General features: G+C 40.7%; 1 protein-coding gene across 1 annotated transcript in view; it reads left to right on the top strand.

Moving 5' to 3' along the window:
• The window catches only part of csmd2 (CUB and Sushi multiple domains 2), a 263,477-nt gene that overhangs the window by 141,122 nt on the left and 97,223 nt on the right, over positions 1–25,132 (top strand). Inside the window, exons 11-17 of the mRNA XM_030740701.1 lie at positions 3,730–3,833; positions 5,740–5,852; positions 15,384–15,566; positions 17,148–17,338; positions 17,613–17,748; positions 21,103–21,297; positions 23,307–23,445. Coding sequence (XP_030596561.1) covers positions 3,730–3,833; positions 5,740–5,852; positions 15,384–15,566; positions 17,148–17,338; positions 17,613–17,748; positions 21,103–21,297; positions 23,307–23,445 — 1,061 coding nt within the window. The remainder of the gene's footprint in view (positions 1–3,729; positions 3,834–5,739; positions 5,853–15,383; positions 15,567–17,147; positions 17,339–17,612; positions 17,749–21,102; positions 21,298–23,306; positions 23,446–25,132) is intronic.

Here is a 25,132-nt window from a genome sequence, read left to right as displayed (position 1 = left end):
TTGCACCTTTTAGGGAGGAGCTCCAGAGGAAGCGCTTCTCTGACACAGATGACTCATTTTATGCGTTTGATAATTGCTACAGGACACTTTAGGGGCTGTTCAACACACCATGTGACAGAAGCTTTCTTATTGAAAAATGTGAGCGATAAGGAAAATGAAAGGTGGGGAAAGAACACTGGAAGTGAGCCAGCAAAAGACAAAGCGAGTTGTTAGAGACACCTGTGGTGAGGGAGCGAAGAAGTGAGTAAAATGGACAGGAGAGTAATGGAGAGGTTTTGAGAGCATGCTTGGAGGGTATCATGAAAGTGTCACAGCCATTCTGCTCAGACCATTGACTTTGGAGTTGTGTTCAAGGCCAACCAGCTGCTATCCTGCCAAATATCCTTCTCTGAACTCAAACAAAACAGTTTTACAAATCTGTTCTCTTATTGCATCAAATAGAAGAGAAGCCATGTAAGGTGAGAGGCAAGGCAGGACGAGGAGTCAGATCTAATATGCACCCACACAACTCCACCCTTTGCTTGCATGTATATAAACACAAACAAACATTGACACCCTTGGGTATACCCAGCAGGCAGCCTGCTGGACCAGACACCAGTACTTTAGGCTGCCTTTTGCTCTGTGACTGGTTCAGATGAAGATGGAGAGAGACTGCTCTTTCTGTTTAGAGATGTAATGGGTTTCTATTCCTGCCTAGCCAGAAATGTTAGGTCAGCCAGGAGACTGAGGCAGAAGCACAAAGAGAGGTGGGTGTGACATGACAAAGCTCTTCTAGACCTACCAGCCTCATGACATGATAGCTAATTTGGGTTTTTTGTCAAGTGGTTCTGCTTCATAGTTTCCTGAAGATACGGAATGCAGCTGTTTGAAGCTGGCAGTCTTTCAAGAGTTTATTCATTTGTGCCAAAAAAAAAAAAAGCCAAAATGTCCCCAATTCTGGGATCATTGTCTTGCTGAACAATGATCCCAGACTTACAGCAAGTTATACACAACTGTCCTCTAGACCTGACAAAGATCTTATCTCTGAGCAAGTGAGACTGCCTAAAACCAGGGCACGCGTGGAGAGTTTTCCAGGATCCCTCATATAACTTGAAGAATGTACGAGTACGTAATACAGGTGCTGTTTTGGAAATACCACCCGCAAGGATGTTACAGTAGCAGGCAGGCTAAGGTATATATAATAGTTTAATAAATGTTTAGTATTCAGGTAGTTATTAAGCGCTGTGTTTTCTTTGCTTAAATCACATCAGCAGACTTACAAGGGATTTACAGCTGACTTGGCAGAAGTAGAAATACAGGCAGTGGAACTGCTGTAAGGTTTTCTTCCTGCCCACAGATGAACTAACTATGCCGTCTATATATAATGCTTAGTTCAACCTTGCTGGTCACAGCGACAGGTATATGTGCCTAAGAATTATTCAAGTATTTACAATAGCTAATATATTATAGTACAGTATTACATATTCTAGTTAGGCTTTGCTGGCACAACTAAAACAAACAGATGTCATAAATATGTTTCAAAAAAGTTCCATCACCTCTTTTTTTTAACAACACCCTGTAAGACCAGTGGCTGCATTTTAGAAAGCTAAATATTCTTGCAGTCTTACTTAAGATAGGATTTCATCTGCTAAACAGTTTTGGGCATCCTTTGATGCATTTTTTCCATTTCATTTTTTGTTACATGTTTTTATTGGAACATTTGGCGCAAGGCATGGTAGTTTAGAACCCTGACTCTTTTAACAACAAGCAAGGCTTTCATTGCAAAAGATCATCTGTGGGCAGCATATGTTGCTCCAAATCCTTTATATATCATTCAGAATAGATGGTACATGAACAGATGTTTAAGTTACCCATGCCACATGCACTAATGCGCTCCCATGCTATCACATCCTAAATCCTGGGAGTGTGTAGGACAAACCGGACGACCCCTCTGGCATAAAGAACGGGATATTCATGATTTGAATGTAGTGTCATGTCTGGATTTTATTTCTACATGTTTTTTCTTTGCACTGTAGTGTTTTACTTTGCTTTCCTGGATCCAAACATAAACTGTGTTTACTGACAATGGTTTTTCAGAAGTGTATCTGAGCCCATGCAGTGATTTTCAAAGAGTCGCATCTGCTTTCAGAGCAGTGCTGCCTGAGGGGCCTGAAGATCATGGCAATTCAATATTGGTTTTTAGCTTTCTTTCATGCACATAGAGATTTCTCAGAATTCTCCAAATCACTGCACGATATAATGCACTGCAGATGATAAAATCCCCAAAATCGTTGCATCAAAACACTGTTCTTAAATAGTTGGCCAACATACCCACAGTCTCTACCAGAGTGGTAAATCCGGCTCATTTTTACTTCAGAGAGACTCTGTGGGATCATTTTTTATACTCTTAACATGAAACTGATTAACTTAATTATTTGTGAGACATTTGTTGTCTCGTTCCAAACTACTTTGGGAGTTTTGGGAGTGTTTATTAGAATTTAATATTTACATTTTGCACATTTTTGGAAACACAGTTTTACATCATTGAAATTGCTTCAGCTGTTCAGTGTGGAGGATATATTTTTTTTTTTTTACAACTCTTTCACATATGGCTACTTTGCTTTTTTCCTCACTCTTTATCTCTCTTTTTTTTTTTTATTTCCGCCCCCTCTGAACCCCACCTGTTGGCTGGCAGATGGGAGATGAGTTTGTGGTATGAAACTCTATTTATCGAGCGATCTGACCTATTTTGCCTACACACCATCAATCTTTCCTCTCCACCTTGGCAATTTTCATTAGGCATTGGGTTTAACATAGGACAGAATGCAATTTGCATTTATATAAGCTTTTTCATTAGGCCCTGCTCTCTCAGCCCTCTGAAAACATTAAGAATTTGGCAGAAATCAGTGGCAGCCAATTTAAACTAGGAGGCGAAGACTTTTCCTTGTTTTGCTTTTTATTTTTATTTACAGTAGTCTCCTCTGTCACTGTACTTTTTTGGCCTTATTATCAAAATATATTGTACTTTTATAATTAAACTGTTTTTGTTTACCTGTGTAGAGCTGATCCCTTACTTCCCTCAGCTAGGACACAATTATTGCTTTCTTGTTTTTATCCTTGTTTATCCTTTTGCGGCAGCATAGAACTAAAATGCAACTCAAATGAAATTATTATTTATGTTTTATTCTTTATTGGAAAGATTTATGTACAAGATTGTAACATATATATACTGTATATATGCCTAGTGGGCAGCCTCAAGTCCCCTGACACATCTCCTGATGTGCCTTTAAAGCCATTGAATTGGAGGCCTGTGTAATAGGCTGCAAAGGCAACTGAAACCTGCTGGTATGATCGGCAACAGTGAAGGTCACGCAGACCATCTGGCAGGCGATCAAATATTTGATTAGCGTGAAAGAGTTCATAATCAGCAGATGCAATGAACACAAACACAATCATGTATAAAAAAAATCTCAATATCAAGCTGTTAAGTTACACAGAGTATGACATTTAAAAAGTAAGAAAATGAACACAAAGAAACAAACAACGAAAAAAAAAGAAAAAAACTTAACTACAGTGTATACAGCTGGACATTTGATGGGCAGATATGCAAACAGAGCTGATGGATGGATTGATGAACAGAGGAATAGAAAGTCACAGATGGGAAGAGGTCTCTCCTCTGCATTTGGTTCTCGGAGTATTTAAGCATCTGCTTCCTGCATTGATCTTGTTGATGTCCCTGCTGCTGTCTAGGTGATCAAGCTGACATTTGAAGATTTTGACCTGGAGCGAGGCTATGACACCTTGACAGTGGGAGATGGCGAAGTGGTGGGAGACCAGAAGACCATCTTCCACGTGTGAGTGACTCATTTGACCTTGCTTTTTTTCTGCCTTTAATCCATCCTCTGTTCTCTAACTTCTTTTAGCTACCTGTCATTTTCTATTTTTGCAAGTCATGTTCCTGATAATCATATTCCGCCTTTGCTTTCTCTTTCCTCCTCACCTTTCTTCTTTGTGGGACACTTGCCTTTTTTCCTCCGCCACTTCCCTGCGCCCGACAGCACCCGTTTGTCTTCTCGATCCCCTCCAGCCCTTTTTCCTACTGTTTCTCTTTTATTTCATCACCACCTGATGCAGTAGTGCATGAAAAATAGATGTCGCACCACATTGTCAATCATCTCTCTTTTCACTGTTAAAAACAAGATCACAGCCATGTGGTGCAGCATTGCAAACTGCATATTGATGCCCCCTAATGGAGTTTGCACTAGCAGATGCTCCATAACAATTCACAGGATGTTGTTATTAATTGTGCTGAAATTTACCACCTTAATAAAGTTTTTATAGATCAATTTTTATGCAAGGCTGCCTAGCTGGGGTGGAAACCAGGAGGAGGTTGAAGATAAATGAGGGAGAAGTATTTGGAGGAGGGTTTGCTGATGTGAGATCATCTTCACTTTAATATTTTTGTGTACTTGCTCGTACACTAACAATACACACAAGACAAACATTGAATGTGACTTAATCTCTTCAATTAAGATTTTCCTCCCCCCATTTATGGACTTCTTTATGCTTTAAAAGTGGAGTGAGTAATTGAGTCGTTGTGCTCCTGCACACAAACAAACTTGAACAATTTAGGACCGGAGAATATACTGCAGCTATCAGCACTGTTAAACTCAGGACTATATTTTTGTGAATCAGTGGTGCAGGCGAGCGCGTGCAGGGCGTAGGGAATTATTTTTGGTAACTTTACGGTCAGAGGCACGTAACCTTAGTGCAGCACAGTCATAAATGTGGTTTATAGGCAGTTAGTCACAACCAATCCGATCCACTCTTTTTATTTCAAGACACTGTGCTGTGACAGTTTAATAATGGAAGGAAACTATTTGGAGTGAATATGCGACAACAGATTTTCCCATAAGGCAAATAAAGTGGATATTACAGCGACAACTAATAGGGTGGTGACAATGACAAAAAAATAAGAGAACAAAACTCAGCTACATAAAATAGGTCATCAACAAGGATAATATTTTAGACAGTGATTAGCTTAGAGCTAAATTATTAAATTACTGACTTAACTCGTCTGGACGGACGTCGTACAATAGCCCTGCAAAAGGAGAATACAAGATTACCCTAATACTCCATGATTTCTGACCTGCTTTTTAGTGCTACATTGGATACACAACATTTTATATTTTATCCCACAAGTGCCTAGGAGTTCACAGACATTCAACCAATAATGACAAGTCTGCAACAAAAAAACAAAACCTTATCAGACACTAGTACTACTCCCACCATCCTACATGTTCTGTCACTAAAATTAGAACCCTTAATCACTTACTCTGCAGCTATACCCTTCCTAATTAGAGTTGGGTGGAATTACTATTCAAATAGGATTAAATTACTTCTGTGGCATTGACTGATCTTGCCTTCATTTTCCACTTTGTTGTCTCCTGCTATTTTGAATTTAAGGGTTGGGATGAAAAACTGTTTCTCAGATTAGAATTCCACAAAAAAGTTTTAAAGTACTTCTCTTTTTGTTGTTTTGAGACTTAATTTGTTTAATGATGCAGCAAAAATCAGCCTTCCGGTTTTTTAAGGTGATGATAAGTTCACAGCTAAAATGCTGCTAAAAAGCTGCTAACAACATATGACACACTTTGCTTTCTACTGTATACCTGTAGCTTGAAGATAAAGAATGTTTAATAGCTGACTTTACTGAAATATCTTTTTATAAGCTGTATGTTGACTTTTCTTGTTTTGTAGCTTGTCTGGTTCAACCACTCCAGACCTTGTCGTGAGCACCAGTCACCAGATGTGGCTCAACTTCAAAACAGATGATACCAGTGGCTCCTTGGGCTTTAAGGTGTCCTATGAAGGTAAGGCTGCTTCAAGCATTTTGGTTTTGTATATAAATGACATCAGGGGAGTTTCGGGCTGCCTTGCTGAGGCGGTACTCAATTGTTATGGAAAACAAACGAGATTGAGTAGAGTAGACTCAAGTCGCGTTGAGTCCTCCCTCTTTAAATGCAAGAGTAGTGTGTGGAGGTTTCAGGCAGCAGAACAGCTAAACAAAGATTTAAAAGAACCATAAACAAGAAACAAACAAGTATTTTACTTTATTTGACTATTTTTGTGCCCTCTTTTCAATTTATCTCCATTTAAATCTTTACTGTTGTTTTGCTTCTCTCCTTTGGTCTCTGTTTCACCGGTTGTGTGTGCATGCCACCTCTGCTCCTCTTCAGGAGAGACAGGCTGAGTCAAAATAATGTTACTACAAGATAATGCTATTTTAAGTAAGGGCACATTGATAAGCTTCCCACAGGTGTTACTTTCATTTATTTATTATTTATTTGTTTTTAATTAATTAATTTTTTTTTCTTTTTTTTGTAATGGAATGTATTCACATCATAAGGTATGGCATTTCAGACCCTGTGATTGCAAAATACAAAAAACAACTATGTTACAATGACTCTAAATGAGACGTTGTATTTGTGTTCAATAAACTGATCAGAAACAGTCAGTGGGTCACCAGTTCTGCATCTAGTTGCATTCATCCTACTGTCTAATGCCAGCGTATCTTTGTGTGTGTAATTATGTTTCTGTGTAATTAGGTGCCTGTGTGTGAGCTTTAACAAGAGATTGATGTGTTTTTGCATACGTGTTTGAAGATCAGATACAAGTGTGGGTTTTTGAATGAGCATGTGTGAGTTATGTTTTCAAGTGTGAGTGTGTGTGAGTGGGGTGTTTGCCAAGGTTTTTTCTTCTAGGTAAGTGTGCTGTTTGCCTCTCAGAAGCACAGCAAGTCTCCCTTGCCCACAGATGCTTATTTTTCATCAGTAAAAATAACAGCAAAATTGGAGCAGCATGCTGAACCAAAGTGTAATTAAAACAATGAGTTCTACTTAATGAAGGGGAAGAAACGCTTTGAACCACTTCACCTCCCAGATTGGAGGACCCAAAATCTAATTTGCATTCTCAATTACTTGTATTTTAAGCCTGATCATCAAGTGTAATTGCAAACACAGTCATACCAGAACACACACTCCCACCTTACCATACTTTGAGGGTTGCCCACACTCAGTGGGCTCTGTCTTTTTGAAACTGCAGTGCTTGCAAGCAAAATCAGTATTAATGCAAATGAGCCTAAAATCCAACCACTGTAGTGCTTTATACTGACAACTGAGGGTGTGTGATATGCAACATTTTAACTTATTTTTATCCAAATGCAAATGCATGCACCAATAGGACTGTAGCTAACATTAAAGACAAAGCATCGTGTAGTTTATATTTTTCCCTGAGTAAGAGTTTTCCAGCATATTCAGTGTGGAGGACATTAAAGTCAACATGTGTCACATATAATCATCTGTTAGCAAAAAGCAGTTGAGAAGGTGTCTATTGGCAGTATATTCTTGTGCTCTTAAATTTTTGCTTCATTCTATGGTTACTGTTATGTTCATGTACCTTTAAATGAGATTGCAGTGTTGTAAATACTTCAAATACTGTTGATTTAGTAGTGGAACTGAGAGCCTTTAGAGCCCATTGAGATATTGTGTGCAGTACTGGGTTATAACAATAAACTTGACTAATAAAGTTCTTTTGTCATCTTAGGCCTTAGGAGATTGCAGTGTAGATGTTGACACTAATTTGAGTCTGAGTCCCATTAACGTGTCTGGATTATTCTGGAATGTCAGGGAAGGACGACAAATATGCCCTTACATCTGTTCCCTTATTCATGAGAATCAGCAGCTGTTTCGTTCACTTACCACTCTGTGTATGTTGTGTACAAAACATTTTCATATGCACAACACACACTTTTACCAACATGTTTATAACAAGAAAGACAGTCCATGATGTGTATACACGCACTCACGCAGACACACACACACACACACTTCAAATGAGTCTTATATATCACCCCCTTTTTTGCTAAACTAAAGGAACCCATAAGGCAGAGAGGCCTTGTGTGAGAGGGAGGGGCAGTCATCTGCCATGACTGGTTGGGGGTAAGGGGAGCACAAAAGACATGCTGTGGAAGAGAGCCAGAGATTAATAAGAACTAATGATTAAATGTAGAGTGGTGTATAAACACAGAGAGTGAAAATACAGTAGGTGAGCAAGTAGAAACACTCTTGGGAACCCCCCAGCAGCTTAGGCCAATTGCAGTGTAACTAAAAGATGATTCAGGGTCACCCGGTCCAGCCCTAACTATAATATTGATCAAAGAGGAAAGTTTTAAGCTTAATCTTAAAAATAGAGAGGGTTTCTGTCTCCTGAATCCAAACTGGGAGCTGGTTCCACAGAAGAGGGGCCTGGAAGCTGAAGGTTCTGCCTCCCATTCTAGTTTTAAGTAACTAGGAACCACAAGTAAGCCATCAGTCAGTACTATGAGGTCTTTAAGTTGGGGTCTGATTATTCAAGGACTTGTATGTAAGAAGAAGGATTTTAAAGTAAATACTGGATTTAACAGGGAGCCAATGAAGAGAAACCAGTATGGGAGAAATATGCTCTCTCTTTCTAGTCACTGTCAGAACTCTTGCTGCAGCATTTTGGATCAGGAAGTTTTTATGACAGCCTGATTGTAATGAATTACAATAGAATTACAATCCTAGAAATAATTAATGCAAGAATAGCTTTTCAGCATCATTCTGAACCCTGAACAGGATAAGCAGAAGAGGATGGATTAATCACGGAAGGATATCCCCACCAATGATGGGTCTTGTTTTGGAACAACAAAATAGTGGCTAGGTTTCCAAAGTGGAGACCACTCATACTGCATTTTTCTGCAACAGTGTGTTTATTTCCTTCCTTAGTATTGCCATTGCCTTGTCCCTCACGGTAGTGTTTATTACTTTGCTGAAACGAGGCGGCCTGGCCTAGAACTGTAACTGCTAACCCGTAGCAGTGGTTCTCACCACTGACAGAGAGGGGGCGCAGCAAGCTTGCCACTGAGGGAGGTGAGCAACCCCCAGTCTATGTGGGGGGAAAGGCATCACCTGCTTCGCCTGACTTATTTGGCCTGCAGTAGGGTTTAATCCCGGGATCCGGGATTCCCGGGAAATGCGATCAGAACCATTTCCCGTTTCCCGGGAAACGTTAGACGGGAAACCGGGAAAAAAGTCGCGCGCGTCGATTTGACTTTCAGAAAGAAAAGAAAGCTTCAGAAAGTTAAATTTAAGGAAATATTGAGAGAAGGGTTCGATTAATGCGAAAAGCATTACTCTTCATTTCAGGCACGTTCAGCCTCCGTTTAAGGCTTCAGCCTTCATCTCAAGCGTTTTAATAGAGGTATTACACAGTTGTACTTTTTTCCTCTTTAATTTGTTGAAATCGTAGGCAATGTGTTTACCCTAAGGTATTTTGTATTATATAATTTTATATTATTATATATTGTTATATTGCATTATATAGCCTATAAAATATGCCTGCCCTGAACAATAAAGAAATATCTGTTTAACTTCGAGTGTTTCTTTTCCTCGTTTGCAGCCGCTTACTAACAATCATGAATTAGGATACGGGCCTAATGTGTGAAGAAATTATCATGAAATAGATTACTTTAACATATTTTGCTTTTTAAATGGAGTTGAGTAAAATGTATATTTTTTAGGCTATAAGGATTGGCCAGTTTTTCAAAAGACGATTCACAGCGAACCTACTTTAACCCTCAGACACGGTGTTATAAATTTGCTGTTGCCAGAATGGCAATGACCAAGTCGTAGTGCATTACTCAAGGCCCTGTGTTATGCCATATTATAGTGTAGTACGGTAGTTAACTTTTCAATGACTATTACAGCGTTCCACTGGTGGAGATATAGCGCAACAGATGTCGCCACGACAGCGTGGCTGAGCCTTTATCAATGCTGTGGAGATGACCCGTATTGTTTTGCACCAGCAGTTGTAAAATAGCTTGGTATAATTCCATGTACAATGGAGGAATATTCGAATTATATTTGTTAAGGGAGTGTTGAGGAACGATACAACACCGCATAGCTCGAGCACTCGAATGTCGAGATGTAGGTTTTATTGCGTTAATCAAGCCAACATTGCCCCCTACTGGGCATAACAGGACATAGCTGGAAAGCTACCTCTACAATATCACAATAGGATAAGGCCGACACAGGCTACAGAAGGCCTAATTAAAATAAATAAATAAATAAACTTTTTCCCGGGATTCCCGGGAAATGGCTCGTCATTTCCCGGGATTTGATTCATGTCATTTTCGGGAAAAATATTAAACCCTAGCCTGCAGGCTGAGGATTTGCAATTTTTTGTGATTATGTATTTTTATTGATTGCAACATGGGATCCTGTACAGCCTATTGGAGTTTATTGGAGGCACCTTTACTAGGGCAGAACAGTTAAATACAGTTGATGTGGTCACATGAGTATTTAATACACCCAAACTGGGAGTTACAACCTGAGGCAACAAAAAAGCTTTTTGTATACACAGGGTTTGTGCTTGAGAGACTGTGTTAGGAAAGTGCAGCACCTTCTGGAACTGACAACCTGAAACTTGGGCGGCGCCTTTTGGGTGGTAACAGATGGGGGGAAGTGGTGCCTCCCTGCTGCTGGAGCCCCTCTTCATTCCCACAGCTAGGAGGACTGAGGCTTCTTCTTCATGGGTGGGAAGTTCCTCTGGGGGCCCGACAATTAGGCTTTGTTCCAACCCGACTGCCATGGAACTCGACCTGGAGGCTGTGCTCTTGCTAGTGGCTCACCGACAACAGCAGTCAGAGCCAGTTTCTTGGCAGTGGGCAGAGAAGCAGCGGGCTGTGAGAGCTAGCTGCCAGCTTGGGCTTCGTATCACATCTGGAGATAATATCGCACATAGCATCTGTCTGCTTAGTCCTCAGTTCAAATTTAACCTGAATGGCTTCGACTGATTGCCCAAATAACTGGACAGCAGACACTGGTTCATCCAAATAAACGGCCCTGTCCCTACCCGGGACATCAGAGACGGTCAGCAACTAATGCCATTCCACCACCACTGTTGAAGCCATCTCCCTGCCTAGAGTGGGATGCACAGAGAATGTAATAAGTGGTGACTCTGACCTCATTAAGGAGAGGCGCCAGTGGGCTGTCTGCGGGAACCAGTGACCAGCGACTGAGCTCTGCCAGGCACACTGCCTGGTATGTCTGGAGCATAGTGACAGAACTCATGGCACAGGCAGTGCCTGGCCCATCTGAGCCCAATAAAGCTTGTCCAGCTGAGACGCAGAGAATCTGCAGTGCTTGGACGGAAGAGCCCAGGACAGATAAACCACCAGGAACAGCTCCATAGGTGGTGGGTTGACTAAGCCAGCCTCCTCCATGCCATCGAGCTCCAGATACTGTCCAAAGCTCGGCACAGTCACGCGGGTAGACAGTGTTTTGCTCCATGAAGTGGTTAGCTCAGAGACAAAATCTGGGAACATGGGGAGGCAGTTTTTGACCATCATGGGCTGGAAGGAAAAACCCCACCTACAACTTCTCCACTGTGCAGTGAAGCAGGGAAAAAAAGAGCCACGTTGTCTTGCCCAACAACAGGCTTTCCTGCTCATCCTCCAACAAACCATTCATCCCGACCGATGTCCAGTATGTCATCTTCAACCTAGTGAGTGGCCAGCTCAGGCTGAAGCTGGCCAGCGCTCTCACATGATTTCGGCTTGCCTTTGGCTAACCCATCAAAATACTGAATATGGTCCACCCAGCTAATTGCAGGGACATTGACCAGATACCCCTTTGGACCTGGACCCAGATTCAGATAGAAGAGGGTCATGCCATGTGACAGCCATCTTTCACAGCACTTTCTCCACAAAGGCCACCTGTCTTTGCAGGGTCGAGCGCTGAAGCCGGCAACAAAATGCACAGGCTTCAGGCTCAGTCTGCACTCTCCTAGTGGGGACAATCCCCAGGCAGACGGGGCATGCCTCGTACTGGTCCTTGTCGTGCAGCAAGAAACCAAACCCCTGAGGACAGGGGCAAACAGAAAATTTCTGCTTTGCTTGGCTTGGTTTAGGACTCATACCACATAGAAGACTCAAAATTAGCGTTCCTGTTCAGGCCTCACACCAACTGAGCGGTGGAGGCTAACACCAACAGGGGCAGTTAAGCTGACTTCAAGCTGGCAGACAACAGAGCTAACTAGCAGTAGCTAACCTGCCTGCCTCGGCAGATGTGTTCTTAGCAAGGTGAAGAGCATAAGACCTGCGGGTTACCTGTGATGATGTGGTGTACATGTGCAGGTAGGGTCTCACATATGTCATCACAGGTCATCTGCCTTAAATTCAGCAAGGACACGCAAGGCTGTGATAGCCCATACTATACAAGTTGTACTAAGCGAATCATCTGAAAGGGAACACTGTAGGGACAAATAAGTGATTGCAAAATCTGAGTTGTGTTTGTATACATTTGAATTAGTATGTACATATTCTTATGTTTGTGTTGCAGCTGGATTGTTCTTTCAGAACTGGTTTCTGTCATTTCCTTGGTTCATTCTCTCCTTCATTCTCACTCGGGTTCACCTCAAAACTCGCTTTCAGCATCCCCCCTTTTAAAGGTGACTTCCACGTAAGATCAATGAGTTGTCTTGTGAATGAGGCTGCCTCAGGACAGCCATACATCCAAACAGCAGTGAGCTCTAAATATGTGTTCTAAATGATGATCATCGTTAGGGCTGAGTATAGATTTATACCTAGCATCACCCCCGGTGCGATTTAAAATCGTATTAGGCCCTGCCATCATTTCCTGGATGGATGAGCTTATTCACTCTCTGTGTTTCCCCATACAGATGCCTCAATAGGATGCCTCAGCACTCCCATCTGCAATCTTAGACCTGAGAAAAGCAGAAAAAAGAGCGAGTGAATGAAGGAGGCTGCATAAATCTAGCAATAATGAAACTGGCGTGTGTGGTTTTAAGGAAGAAGAGTGGTCATGGAGGTGCGGGTGTGTTTGTGTGCAAGTCAGGAAGTGCACGCATCAGCTTCCAACACAAGCGAGGTAGTTTGTCACACAGTAAGTCTAGGGGTACATTAAGTCTAGTAAGTCTAGGGGGACAGCAGGGGAGAGAGGAGCACTTGGAAGCATTACATGATTAGAATGTAACAGTTTAGGAAAATAAAGACACAGTAAAGAGGGCATTCTGGAAAACCGTGCATGAAAAGACAATGGGTTCATGCATGTTGATCTCAGCAAAGGTAAATGTCAAAGTCAGTGGAGGTTTATGTATAAACTATGTTATCTAAAACAAACCCTGGACTTATCAGTGTACTGAATTTGCAAAGATTAAATCCATATTGATCTTCTGGGCAGTAAACAAGTGCATTTCCCATAATGACACTTTTGCATTAATGCTTGATGCAGATACTGTGGAGGACATCTTATTCACCATGCAATGTGCCCTTCAGTGTTTCCCACAAGTTAAAAATTTATCTTGCTACTCTGCTACAAGGCAAAGGGGGCAGGGAATGTGCTGTTGCTGTAATTCATTGGAGAGTTGGCGTTTGAGCAGGATTGCATCGACTGATTAGGGAAGAGATTTTTTTTTTCTGTATGAAAATCCAAAAATCACCATTTTTACAATCTTCTTTTACAGCAAATAGGGGGAAAAAAGGTACACTTAAATAATAAACTGTGTAATGGAAGGCACAATCGCAATGATGTCTTTTGGACTCTTGTCCTGTCACATTACAGGGTCAGACTGTAAAATCTGTACTGTTTGGTGATTATACACTACTCAAAAAAATTCAAGAAACACTTTGAAAACACATCAGATCTCAGTGAGGAAAAAAAAATCATGCTGGATATTTATACTGATATGGACTGGTTAATATGTTAGGAATAAAAGAATGCCACATAATTTGATGGAAATGAAAAATATCAGCCTAGGGGTGAATTGAAATACACCCTGGAAATCAAAGTGAAAAGTGATATGCAATATGCATGCATGCCCCACAACGTCAGGGCATACTGGTAGTGAAACAATGGTATCCTGGGTGATCTCCTCCTAGATCACACATCTAAACAGGTGTGAGTGGCAACCTGGTGGTGTCGGATGGACCGAAACGTAATGTCCCAGTTGTGTCCTAATGGATTTACTTCATGTTAGTGTGGGGACCAGTCAATGGTATCAATTCCTTCATCCTCCAGGAATTGCCTGGGTACTCTTGCCACATGAGTCCAGGCACACCCACTGCAGCTCAGAGACTGACAGTGGGTCCAAGGATTTCATTGTCATACCTAATGGCAGTCAGGGCTTAGAGGTCTGTGCGTCCCTCCATGGATATACCTCCCAAGACCATCACTGACCCAGAACCAAACTGGTCATGTTGGTACAGGCAGCACAACATTCTCCATTATCCAGACCCTTTCACATCTGTCACATGTGCTCATGGTGAACCTGCTCTCATCTGTGAAATCATCTCAATCTGTGTCCCTGCAGAGCGCCAGTGGTGGACCCTCCAATTCTGTTATTCCATAGCAAATGCCAATCAGGCTCCACGGTGCCGGGCAGTAAGCACAGGGCCCACTAGAGGACGTCGGGCCCTCAGGCCAACCTCAAGAAGTCTGTTTGTGATTGTTTGGTCAGAGACATTCACACCAGTGACCAGGATAAGCACTGTCATTTTGAGGGTGCTGACAGTGCTTATCCTGTTCCTCCTTGTACAAAGAAGCAGATATCAGTCCTGGTGTTGGGTAAACCCTGTCTAACTCTTCTAGAGTAACTGCCTGTCACCTGGAATCTCCTCCATGCTCTCAGACTGTACTGGGAGACACAGCAAACCTTCTTGCAATGGCACGTATTGATGTTCTGTCCTGAAGGAGTTGGACAACATTGGTAGGGTCCAGGTATCACCTCATGCTACCAGACACTGACAATGCCAAATGTAAAACTAGTGAAAAAAAAACAGTCAGAACAGATGAGGGAAAAAATGTCAGTGGACTCCACCACTTAAAAAACGAAAAACAAACTATAAAGGTAAATCCATTAGCAGGCTAAGGGCATACCCAGGAAGAACAAGCTAGAGTCTATTAACTAGACTACTAAAACCTTACACAAGAAATCCATTAGATAAACACAAGAAAAACACAACGAAATAGCTGGACTTTTAGTTCTTGAGTAAATACGATCTAGAAGGTGACCAAGAGAAACAAGGGTGTGTATATTCTGAGGATAGTGATTAACTGTACAGGTGAACAGGTGTGACAGAAAAATTAAAGGGAAACATTAACTGGAATGAACAAGAACCAAGGATTACAAAACCCAACAGGAGAAAAGAAAAAAAGAAATGCAAAACATCAGAGCAGTTTGTTTTCTCTTTAGTTGTACTGTGTATAGCAAAAATTCATTTTTCTCTGTGTGACACAGAAATTTGCATAAACCTGTTGCTTACTGAATTGTTCTGTCTTATGTGCTTACGTCCGCCTATACAGAAATTGAGCAAGGCAGTTGTGGAGATCCTGGAATTCCAGCTTATGGCAAGCGGGAGGGGACAGGTTTCCGTCATGGGGACAGACTGTACTTTGAGTGTCTGCCTGCCTTCGAACTGGTGGGAAAGAAGAACATCACCTGTCAGAAGAACAACCAGTGGTCAGCTAAGAAACCCAGCTGTGTTTGTAAGTTGCTGGATGACTGTTCAGATTCGACATACACCATGCGCACTTGTGCATGAATATAACACCGCTCACATGGGTGCATAAATATGTATGTAGCCAGATGAGTACAGGGAGGGCTGCATAATAAATTGTCAGATTATCCTTACAGTTTGCCTTGCAGAGGCTGTGGATTCTGAAACAATAGGAAGGATTATTAGCTAATTAACGCCATGAAAGACAAACACAAAGTGAGAGAATTAGAGGGTGAGGAGAAAAGGGAAGAGAGCTGACCATGCAGATAATACCCACTGTTGTATTATTGATGAGACAATAGGATGGACAAAAAGCTGCACTATGTAGATAAACATCACTGAGCTGAATGACAGAGAGCATCCTGGCACAAAAGTCATTTTGGCTGCATAATACTGTGAAAAAGTGGGTTATTTAGTTAACACTTAACAAACTATTATAGTCATGTTGAAACAGTGCTGCAGGCTTGTTTTTGTCATTGAAGTTGACAGTGTAAATAAAATGGCATGCTTTTCTAAATGTACAATTGTTCAATGTCTAATTGTGTGTTTTGATAGTGAGAGTTGCCAGCACATCTATTTTTACTAAGCATGTTTGGCAGCATCTTATTTTATTTCCCTTTTCACTCCACATATCATGCTTAAATGAGATTTGTTGATTTCCGTTAGGTCCTTCTGTCAGTTAAAAATATAATGTATCTAGCCAGCACACCTTACTAAAACATGCTATCTTAATTCATCCTTGTCTAAAACAATTTCATTCTCGTTTCATTCTCTATAACGCATTTGGTGAGCCTAGAGATATGTACACACTCATCTGGATGTTGCAGCAGTGGTTCAGAAATCATCTCTGTCCGTACTGACACCTAAAGAAGCGTATCACGTAACCAATCATGTGAGCTGCACATACTCATGCTCAATATATTGCTCGCCACCTGTGCATGTAGGCAGCAGAGGGGTGACAAAATGCAGAATTTAACTGCACAACAGTTGTTTACACAGCCAAAAGGGTCAACAATGCCTATTACTTGACTATTACTGGTCAAGGCTGTCTTGTCGTCTCATAGAAAAGGGTCACAGGATAAGAATCTGACCAATAAGGCAAACATAAGCAGTGGAAATGATTGTCTGGATCATCGTTCACATCTCAGTTTGTTCCTATGCAGACTAAAATGCAAACGCAATCTGCAGTCTTTTCAAAAGTCACCGTTTTTGAGACCTTCAATTGCTTGAGAAGTGGGGATAGGATGGTGAATATAGCAAAAGTCGCTTTAAAAATGAAAATGTATTATGGTGGACGCTGACAAAGGTAGTTGTCATATGTTTATGTCAAAATAATACAGTGGTGGTTATTGGAATGTTTCTTTCTTTTGAAATATGTCTACAGCATGTGTGGCTTGAGGGGGATTTCTACAGAATCAGTAAAATGAATCAAGTCATACTATCATGTTGTCAGCAAAGGAAATGGGATTTGCGTCTTGTTTTCATTTTCCTGAACAATTCTCATTTTTGTGTTATTTATCTGTATTTCTTCTCTCCCGCTCCTGTCTCTGTCTCTCTATCGCTCCTATAGTTTCCTGTTTCTTCAACTTTACCACTCCATCGGGGGTGCTGCTATCTCCCAACTACCCTCAGGAGTACGGGAACAATATGCACTGTGTGTGGCTCATCATCACCAACCCTGAGAGCAGAATCAATCTGGCCTTCAACGACCTCAGCATGGAGAAACAGTTTGACTTCCTCTCCATCAAGGATGGGGGAAAGGTTGTGCATATGCTGTTGTCCCGACTTACTTTGAACAGCTCTTTGTGCAGCTTCATCTATTGACCTATCAGTCATGGTGCTTTTCTGTAGGAAAAGCAGCCTCTATAATTATGCATACATGCTAAACAACCTTTCTTCCTACATCACTGGATTTGCTAGTCACTCTATCTGTCTACCTCACTGTAGGACCCGCCTGCTCTTGATTTTTTTTTAATGCTTTTTTGTTCAGTATAGCTTTGGTCTCATCAGAAATTTTTTTATCTGTCTTTGTCAGGCTGAATCTCCTATCCTGGGCACCTTCTCTGGTGATGTCCTGCCTCCTCCCATAACAACGAGTGCCCATGTAGCCCGTTTGGAGTTCCTGACTGACCACACCTACACAGACAGAGGCTTTAACATCACATTTACAAGTAAGTACCTCAAAGGAGATAAAGTGAAGTCTTTAAAGCTTATCACAAAAGCCCACATTGACTGGATGTTTTATATTCTCGATTGTTTGTGCATGTTTTCAGTGTGTGTGTGTGTGTGTGTGTGTGTGTGAGTGTGAGTGTGCACATACAATAGGGCTCATGAATCATCCACAATATCTCTGTGCTTGTCTGCCATAGACTGAATAAACTCGCTAAACATTACTTACACATTCACAGAAAAATGACAAAACCTCACTTTATTGTCTAAATAGAGACTTGACATCTAAATAAAACCCAAACAAAGATGTAGCATCCTTACCTGACAGATATATTGCGCCTGTGCTCATTATATTCTATTCTGGGTAGCTGCTGACTTCTGAGGAAATTTCAAAAAGATACTGGCTGCATTTTGGTAAAAACCTTTTCATGGCTATACTTCAGTGTGAGGGTTTGGAAGTAGGATGACTACATTCATTGCATATGCATTATTACCCTCACCAAAGAGGTTATATTTTTGGTAGCATTTGCGTGAATGCATTTGAATGAATTCTGATAAAACTTTATAGGGGTGTAGAGTGGGGTCATGTTAACAAGCAATGAAAACTTGGCTTACAACCACCAAAGTCTTCAAAGTCAATTTAATGATTTATTGGTTGAAAATTGACAAAAATCTTTAAAACTTAGTAACTGAGTGTATTGTGTATTGTCAACATCTCGAAAGTAAAGTATAAAGATTTAAAATATCATGTCACATTTGACCTCCGACCTCTCCTTCAAGGTCAAAGATTGATCTAAAGGTCAATGCTATATATAGCTATTTAAAACTACTGTATATTTCTTACTGCCATTGTTTGCACTGGCAACATTTAGGAAATGATAATGATATATGGGGATTCTAAAAATCACATTATCATTTACATCCAAATATCATGTCACATGAACCCTGACCTCACTTTCACACTTCACATCTGCCTTTTTTTTTTCAAGTTTCAAAATATAACACATTTCTTTCAAAATATGTTATATCTTTAAAGAAATTATTGTCAAGAGAAAGAGAATGAGCTGCCTAGTTAGTTAGAAGTTTACTGTAATATATTATTATTTGATAAGCTCAAGTTATTCACGTCCAGTTATTTACAAATCAATATCTATTATCCATTACCTTTGAGGAGTCTTCAGTGATGTGTTCTTGGGAAAAAATCCTCGCTGACAAAGTCTTAATGCATATATACAAAAGTTTATTGCAAAGAAACAGACAGTGTCAAAACAGGCGCTTTTCCTTCGTGGCCTGGGACAGGGTATTGCCAATTGCCCTAACTCCCAGAACAACAAAAAGACAAAGGTTATATAGGGATAGTCAAACCCCCCCTACATTCCTAACTTCCATATATGGTTATAAAAACAGCTTCATCCTATATCTGAACATATGGTCATCCCTTATATGGAAGCAAGAGAGCCAGAAGAGGCCCTTCTGCATTCCTTCTGGCCTGAGGCCAAACCTTAAAGCTCAGGTTACTTATTTTACGCAATTAATAAGGCCTAAAAGAAAGAGACCATATATGCATATATAGGAAGTTTAACAGGGCAGTACAGACACCACACCTTCTCCTGCATAATGTTTGTGAAATCATAGTAAACATCTATCATGCTACCCTTATCTGATTTTTATTGCACTCCAAACTTCTCAAAGTATGTTAAAAAAGAATCAAAAATAAAAACAAACAGAAAATTAACTGAATCCATATCGCACAGTTAAAGTAAATAACTAAAGTAAATAATATCCAATAACTGTCTTTACTCATAGTCTTTATTATTGCTGAGTCTGCCAAAACACAATGTACTGAGATTCTCTCTCTTTTTTTGAGAATGGGAGGTCTGCATGGTTGCCTTCAGAAAGTGTTTGTTTTGCCACATTTATTCTGAATGCTTCAGTTGTGCCCCTGCCAAATATGCATTCATATTAAATTCTAAAAATCTGAAACTGATACAGAAAAAAAAAACAAACAAACAACTGAGAATGATTTTCAAACAGTTAAAAAAACGAAATTGAAGTGCACAAACCCCTTCTGGAAGCTAAGTAAATTTACATAAAAATTGAAAACAAAACAAAAAAAATATACAATGCAAAACTGTTAGAACTCTAATGCAGTGCCCAGCTCACACAGACTTGTGAGACATCAGTAACTGTGCAACAGTGGTGAAAAAGTTGTCAGACAAGAGCAGGACTTCCCGAGTATAACAGTATACTGCATAGACTTCTGTCTAAAGCTTAACGAATAAAACCCTTGATTTTTATCTATATCACCTCGCATACACAGAATGCATACCCAGAATGCTTTTGGCCCCTTGCTCAAGCTCATTTGCAGACATGTCATCAACCGAGCCCAGGTGCATCTGGAAAGCCACAATGTGGGCAACACATTGTGGCTAATGCATTAATTAGCATGTTAGATGAATAAATAAATAACTGGTGCGGCGTGCTGAACGAATGCCACGAGCAGTTAATTGAAGATGACGGTTAGTTCCTGAGAACAGTGTCATCTAACTGCAGGACACTTTTGAGGAGGTTGTGGGGATGAGCACCCAACTTTCATCATTCATGTTAATTAAGGACATGCCAAACTGTATTTAGGCAATTTCTAGCACGTTAATGAATAAGATATTTGTGATGGATGAGGTGTAGCTGGCACTCTGTTTGGGTCCAGTGGCTACAGAACAGGGATTCATCAACACCTACATGCATCAAATACCTGCACGTGTTTACAAGAGTGTGAGTAAGTGAGTGATAGCAGCAGAGGTGATGTATTTGTTTACACGCCGTGTTTCAGGGTTATGACTCTTCTTGTATGGCTGTGTTTCTTTGTGTTCTTTCTACTTGAAATTTCATTGAGAGGTCTGATTGATAAACTTCTGAGGACGCATGAAAGCAATTACCCTTGTTTGTTTACTTCATGAATACCTCAGCAGTGTCATCTGGCATTGATGATCTGCAAACGGTGTGGTTTCCCACCCTTAAGAATGACTGCAGCAGGGTGAATCAGTGTGACTAAGTGAAACAAATTCCTTCTTGTTACATGCTGGAATGGCTAACTGCTGACAGCAGAAAGACAAAAAGTTTTGTCCTGAAACTCAAGCAATCATTTTAGGATCTTTGCACAGAAAATGTAATATGGGTTAATATCAGCAGAATTACAGATAATCTGTACTTTTTCATTTCATTATCAAGCAAAGATTTTAAACAATATGGAAAGTTTTGTTTCCTGGTTTATAGTTAATGTATTAAGCAGTATTCTGTAGTAGTGGCTTTGCCATGCCCTCCTCACTAACCCCCTCTCTTCCCTGCACTTCCACAAGCATTCCGCCACAACGAGTGCCCAGACCCGGGTGTGCCAGTTAATGGGAAGCGCTTCGGAGAGAGCCTTCAGCTGGGCAGTTCCATCTCATTCCTGTGTGAGGAGGGCTTTGTTAAGACCCATGGCTCTCTGACCATCTCCTGTATTCTCAAGGACGGCAATGTGGTGTGGGACAATGCTGTTCCTCGCTGTGAAGGTATGTAAGAGAGGGGTCACCCTTTGTGGTGGACACCAAAACAGTTCAACACGTGATGGAGGAAAATGAATCCTTTTGCTAAAAGAGGCTTGAAGGAAAACTGGGGGAGACCAAAGAAAACGCCTTCATGGACGAAAGCATACAGCTGCAGGGACTTCAAAGGGGTTAGATTACATGCTCCACTCTGTCTTAAATATCCTTTTAACCACATTAGGGAAAGAACCAGCACATAAAATGTTACTAGTAATAAGTGGAATGTGACAGAAGGGGTTCAGAACCCCCCACAACCCCTATGTATTTTATTCTTGCCAGTGTAAGATGAGGGAAACCCATGATCTGCATTTGAAACTGAAACAAATTACATCCCTTTTCTATTGCTGCATGTACCAAAGGACTAGAACCTAGGATGTATTTTTTTCATTTATCTCATATCACTGTATAGTAGGCTGCTATAGTAAACTATGTAGATCAGAAAAACTTGATTATGTTGAGGAAATGTGCAGCAGATTCTAAGTAATTAGGATGTATGTATTTTCTTGCATCTCATTACCTTGGTGTTCACTGTAATAGTTATTTAATGTCCTTCTGATAAGCTTATGGTGACTCAGCAAAATTCAGTAAGGCGTTGTCTCAAAGATAAAAGACTATTTGTTTTGAATGATAAAAAAAATATAATACTAAAACAAAAGGTTCAAAACTAAGTTCAGAATAAGATAAACAAAGAGCTGTCTGAAGCAAAGAAAAGAGAGAAATATCTGTAGCAGCTTGGACTTTTTGAGGTCAAAGTCCCCTTGCCTCCTGCTGTAACTCTTTTCTCCCAAAGTCCTGTCCATTCCAGGTACTAGATGGTGTCGCCTCAACACTGCAAACTCGCAAAATTGTTTGTGGCACCTCTCGAGTACAAATGTTGGAAAACTTTGAATTGGGAGGATTAATTTTAATGCTTTAGCTAGCTAGTTATGCAAAATTATTGCATGGATGGATGAATTTTAAATATTAAAAAAAATACATATATATTTTCACCTGAATTTGATTTTTCTTGGGTACTTAAAGGACATATAATTACTTATTCCATTGTCAGTAAGTTACAGCTGAGATCTGATTGAGGCTGGTGACGACCCAGAAGCTTTGGTCTTTCCGGTTTGCAATGCGGCAGACATGCTGGGCTTATGCACGGTGCTGAGCAGTCATCTCTGCCTCACTCAATACTCAATGAACTACTGTGTTTTCCAAAAGTAGTTTCGATAATACTCACCATTAACTAGCTGCTGTAAGTGCAGTCACCATGTCTAGAACTCCAAGGGACTTAATCAGGCTCACTGTCCATGCAAAAGAGATGCCATTATTAAAACATGTCACTCCCCCCCCTGTGTACCACAGCAGCTTTGTATTCCTCTGAGACTATCTATCATACCCCTGCGTTTGTAGCGTAATGCGTTTTATAGATGTCCTTCAGTATGCTGAGTTGGCTGATTAAATCATTCCACTTCAAAGAGAGCGAGGAGCTGGCACTGTAACGAAGCCTTCCACTGTCCCTGTGTGTTCTGGTTAAGGATAGGCAGTTAAAGAGAAGCACGGCAAAGTGAGCTGTAACAGAGATTAGGGTGCAGGAGCGAGGTCGGTGCACTCAAGTGTCTTTTGTGCTAGCGATCAAAGATGTCCCGTTTTCTCGTTTTGATGGGAGGAGGGTTTGATGGTACATTTAAAACACTGACACCACATAGGGGAAGACTAATATGCACGCACATGAATACATAATAAATGCTGCTGTGCACACAGACACACAAACACTGACAAGCATGTTCCAGGATAGCTGGTTAACCTTGAAGTGCGCTGTCACCAGTTTCCATAAGATAAGCCTTGGCAGTAAAAGAAATGGGATGAGCCCCTGCTGATGCATGGGAACATCTGTGGGCATTGTCATAAATCAGCTGGGAAAGACGTACATTCATTTTTTATTTATTTCTTATCTGTTCTTTCTCCCCCTCCAATTCATTGTTCTGTCTTAGCCCCATGTGGAGGGGATCTGAAGGCTCCCAGTGGAATCATCCTCTCCCCTGGCTGGCCAGAGCTATACAAGGAGGCCCTTAACTGTGAATGGATCATTGAGGCTCCTCCAGGCTACCCCATCAAGATCATCTTCGACAAGTGAGTCACCCACATAGCAACTGTTGTGGTGCCAGCACTTTTTGCTTTCTCATAACAAGCGTGGATTTTTATTGCTTTTACCTTCCCACTATATCAGTATGTTCTTATATCTTCATCTCTCACTTTAACCTCTAGCTCTGTCTTTCCTTTGTTGGAGTAATGCAGTAGATCTAATGCACTTCAACACATCCACCAACTAGGATAACACTGCTTTGTTTAGTAAGGCCTTTCAGAGGTGCTCGATCCTTTCATTTGATATTCCAATCCTTGATTATCCTTAGTTTTTCTTACAGTACACACACACACACACACACACACACACACACACACACACACAAGCATTACTGTGATATGTAAATACAAAGGCTTATGTAAGTTGAAATGGTCTATCAAGAGAGCCTTTAAAAATGGGAGAGGATGTAATTTGTCCTGATGTTTGAGAGAGAGACAGTTGTAGGATCAAACGCTAAATCAGTGTTTCACTAAGGCTCATCCTCGCGAACCCAACTCATCCTCATCCCTTCCACGACAGCGCGCCATGCAAAATGAATACAGCGTAAATGTTTGTTGCTCTTTAATTTTTATGTAACATCAATAAAATATCACAAACCGCTTCATTTAGATGACATGGTTCTGAAACTAAGCAATTTATTCACGCTTTGAAGATGAAGTGGCTCAGGCAACAAAGACAGAAACACACATAGTCACACACATACATGCTACTGAAATACTGTATACACCCACCAAAGCCAAATGTCTCAGGATTCTCTAAAAGCAGCATCAATCTTTTTTGTACAGTTGGCACAGAGTGTACCTGTTATTATTCTAACTGGCTAAATGTCAAAAATGCATTAATGCATTTTTAGAGGGGGTCTCTACATTGATTAGGTCTTTATCCATTCATTTATTTTACTAATTGTTAATTATCCATCTAGTCAAGCACAGATTAAAACACGAGGTGAAAATGAACTCTTGGTTCCCTCTTGATCTCTTTTGTCTGATAATTTAGCAGAACACAAATGTATTTATGTTTGGAACCTTTCTGTCTGGAGTTTGCATCTACTCTCCGTGTCTGTCTGGGTTCTCTCTGAGTACTCTGGCTTCCTCCCACAGTCCAAAGATATGCAGTCAGTGGGGTCAGGTAAACTGGTGATTTTAAATTGCACTCATGGGTGTGAATGTGAGTGTGAATGGTTGGCTGTCTGTCTGTGTTAACCATGTGACAGACTGGTGACCTGTACAGGGTGTACGCCACTTCTCACCTTAGGCTCCAGCACCCCCCATCCCTGGATGGATGGAAAATCGATGGATGGATGGATAGATGGATGGACAAATACATTTATGGAATATGAGAAAAATTATTTTTGACATAATCTGCTAATGCAGATTATACCTCAAGACAGCAGTCTTTTCATTTGATATTCTGCTTTAGTGCTGCTTAATTTCAAACAAAAGAGCAGACGTCCCAGTGGATGTGTGACTGTTATATGATGGTCTGGGGCAACCTCCACTTTGTCTGATTTGTAGCCAAGCTTTGCATTTGTGGTAAAGTAAGTAAGACTAATTCATATATATTTATGGCACATTCCAAATATTTATTTTTTTATTTATTTTACAATTTCACTCACTTCAGCGATCATTTTCTGTAGTCATAAAATCATGGATTTTGTGAGCTGCTGTCAATGAA

The sequence above is a fragment of the Archocentrus centrarchus genome, chromosome 11, assembly GCF_007364275.1.
Source record: "Archocentrus centrarchus isolate MPI-CPG fArcCen1 chromosome 11, fArcCen1, whole genome shotgun sequence".
NCBI lineage: Eukaryota > Metazoa > Chordata > Actinopteri > Cichliformes > Cichlidae > Archocentrus > Archocentrus centrarchus.
The sequence above is the reverse complement of the archived record's forward strand: the minus strand, read 5'-3'. Positions and strand labels throughout refer to the sequence as shown.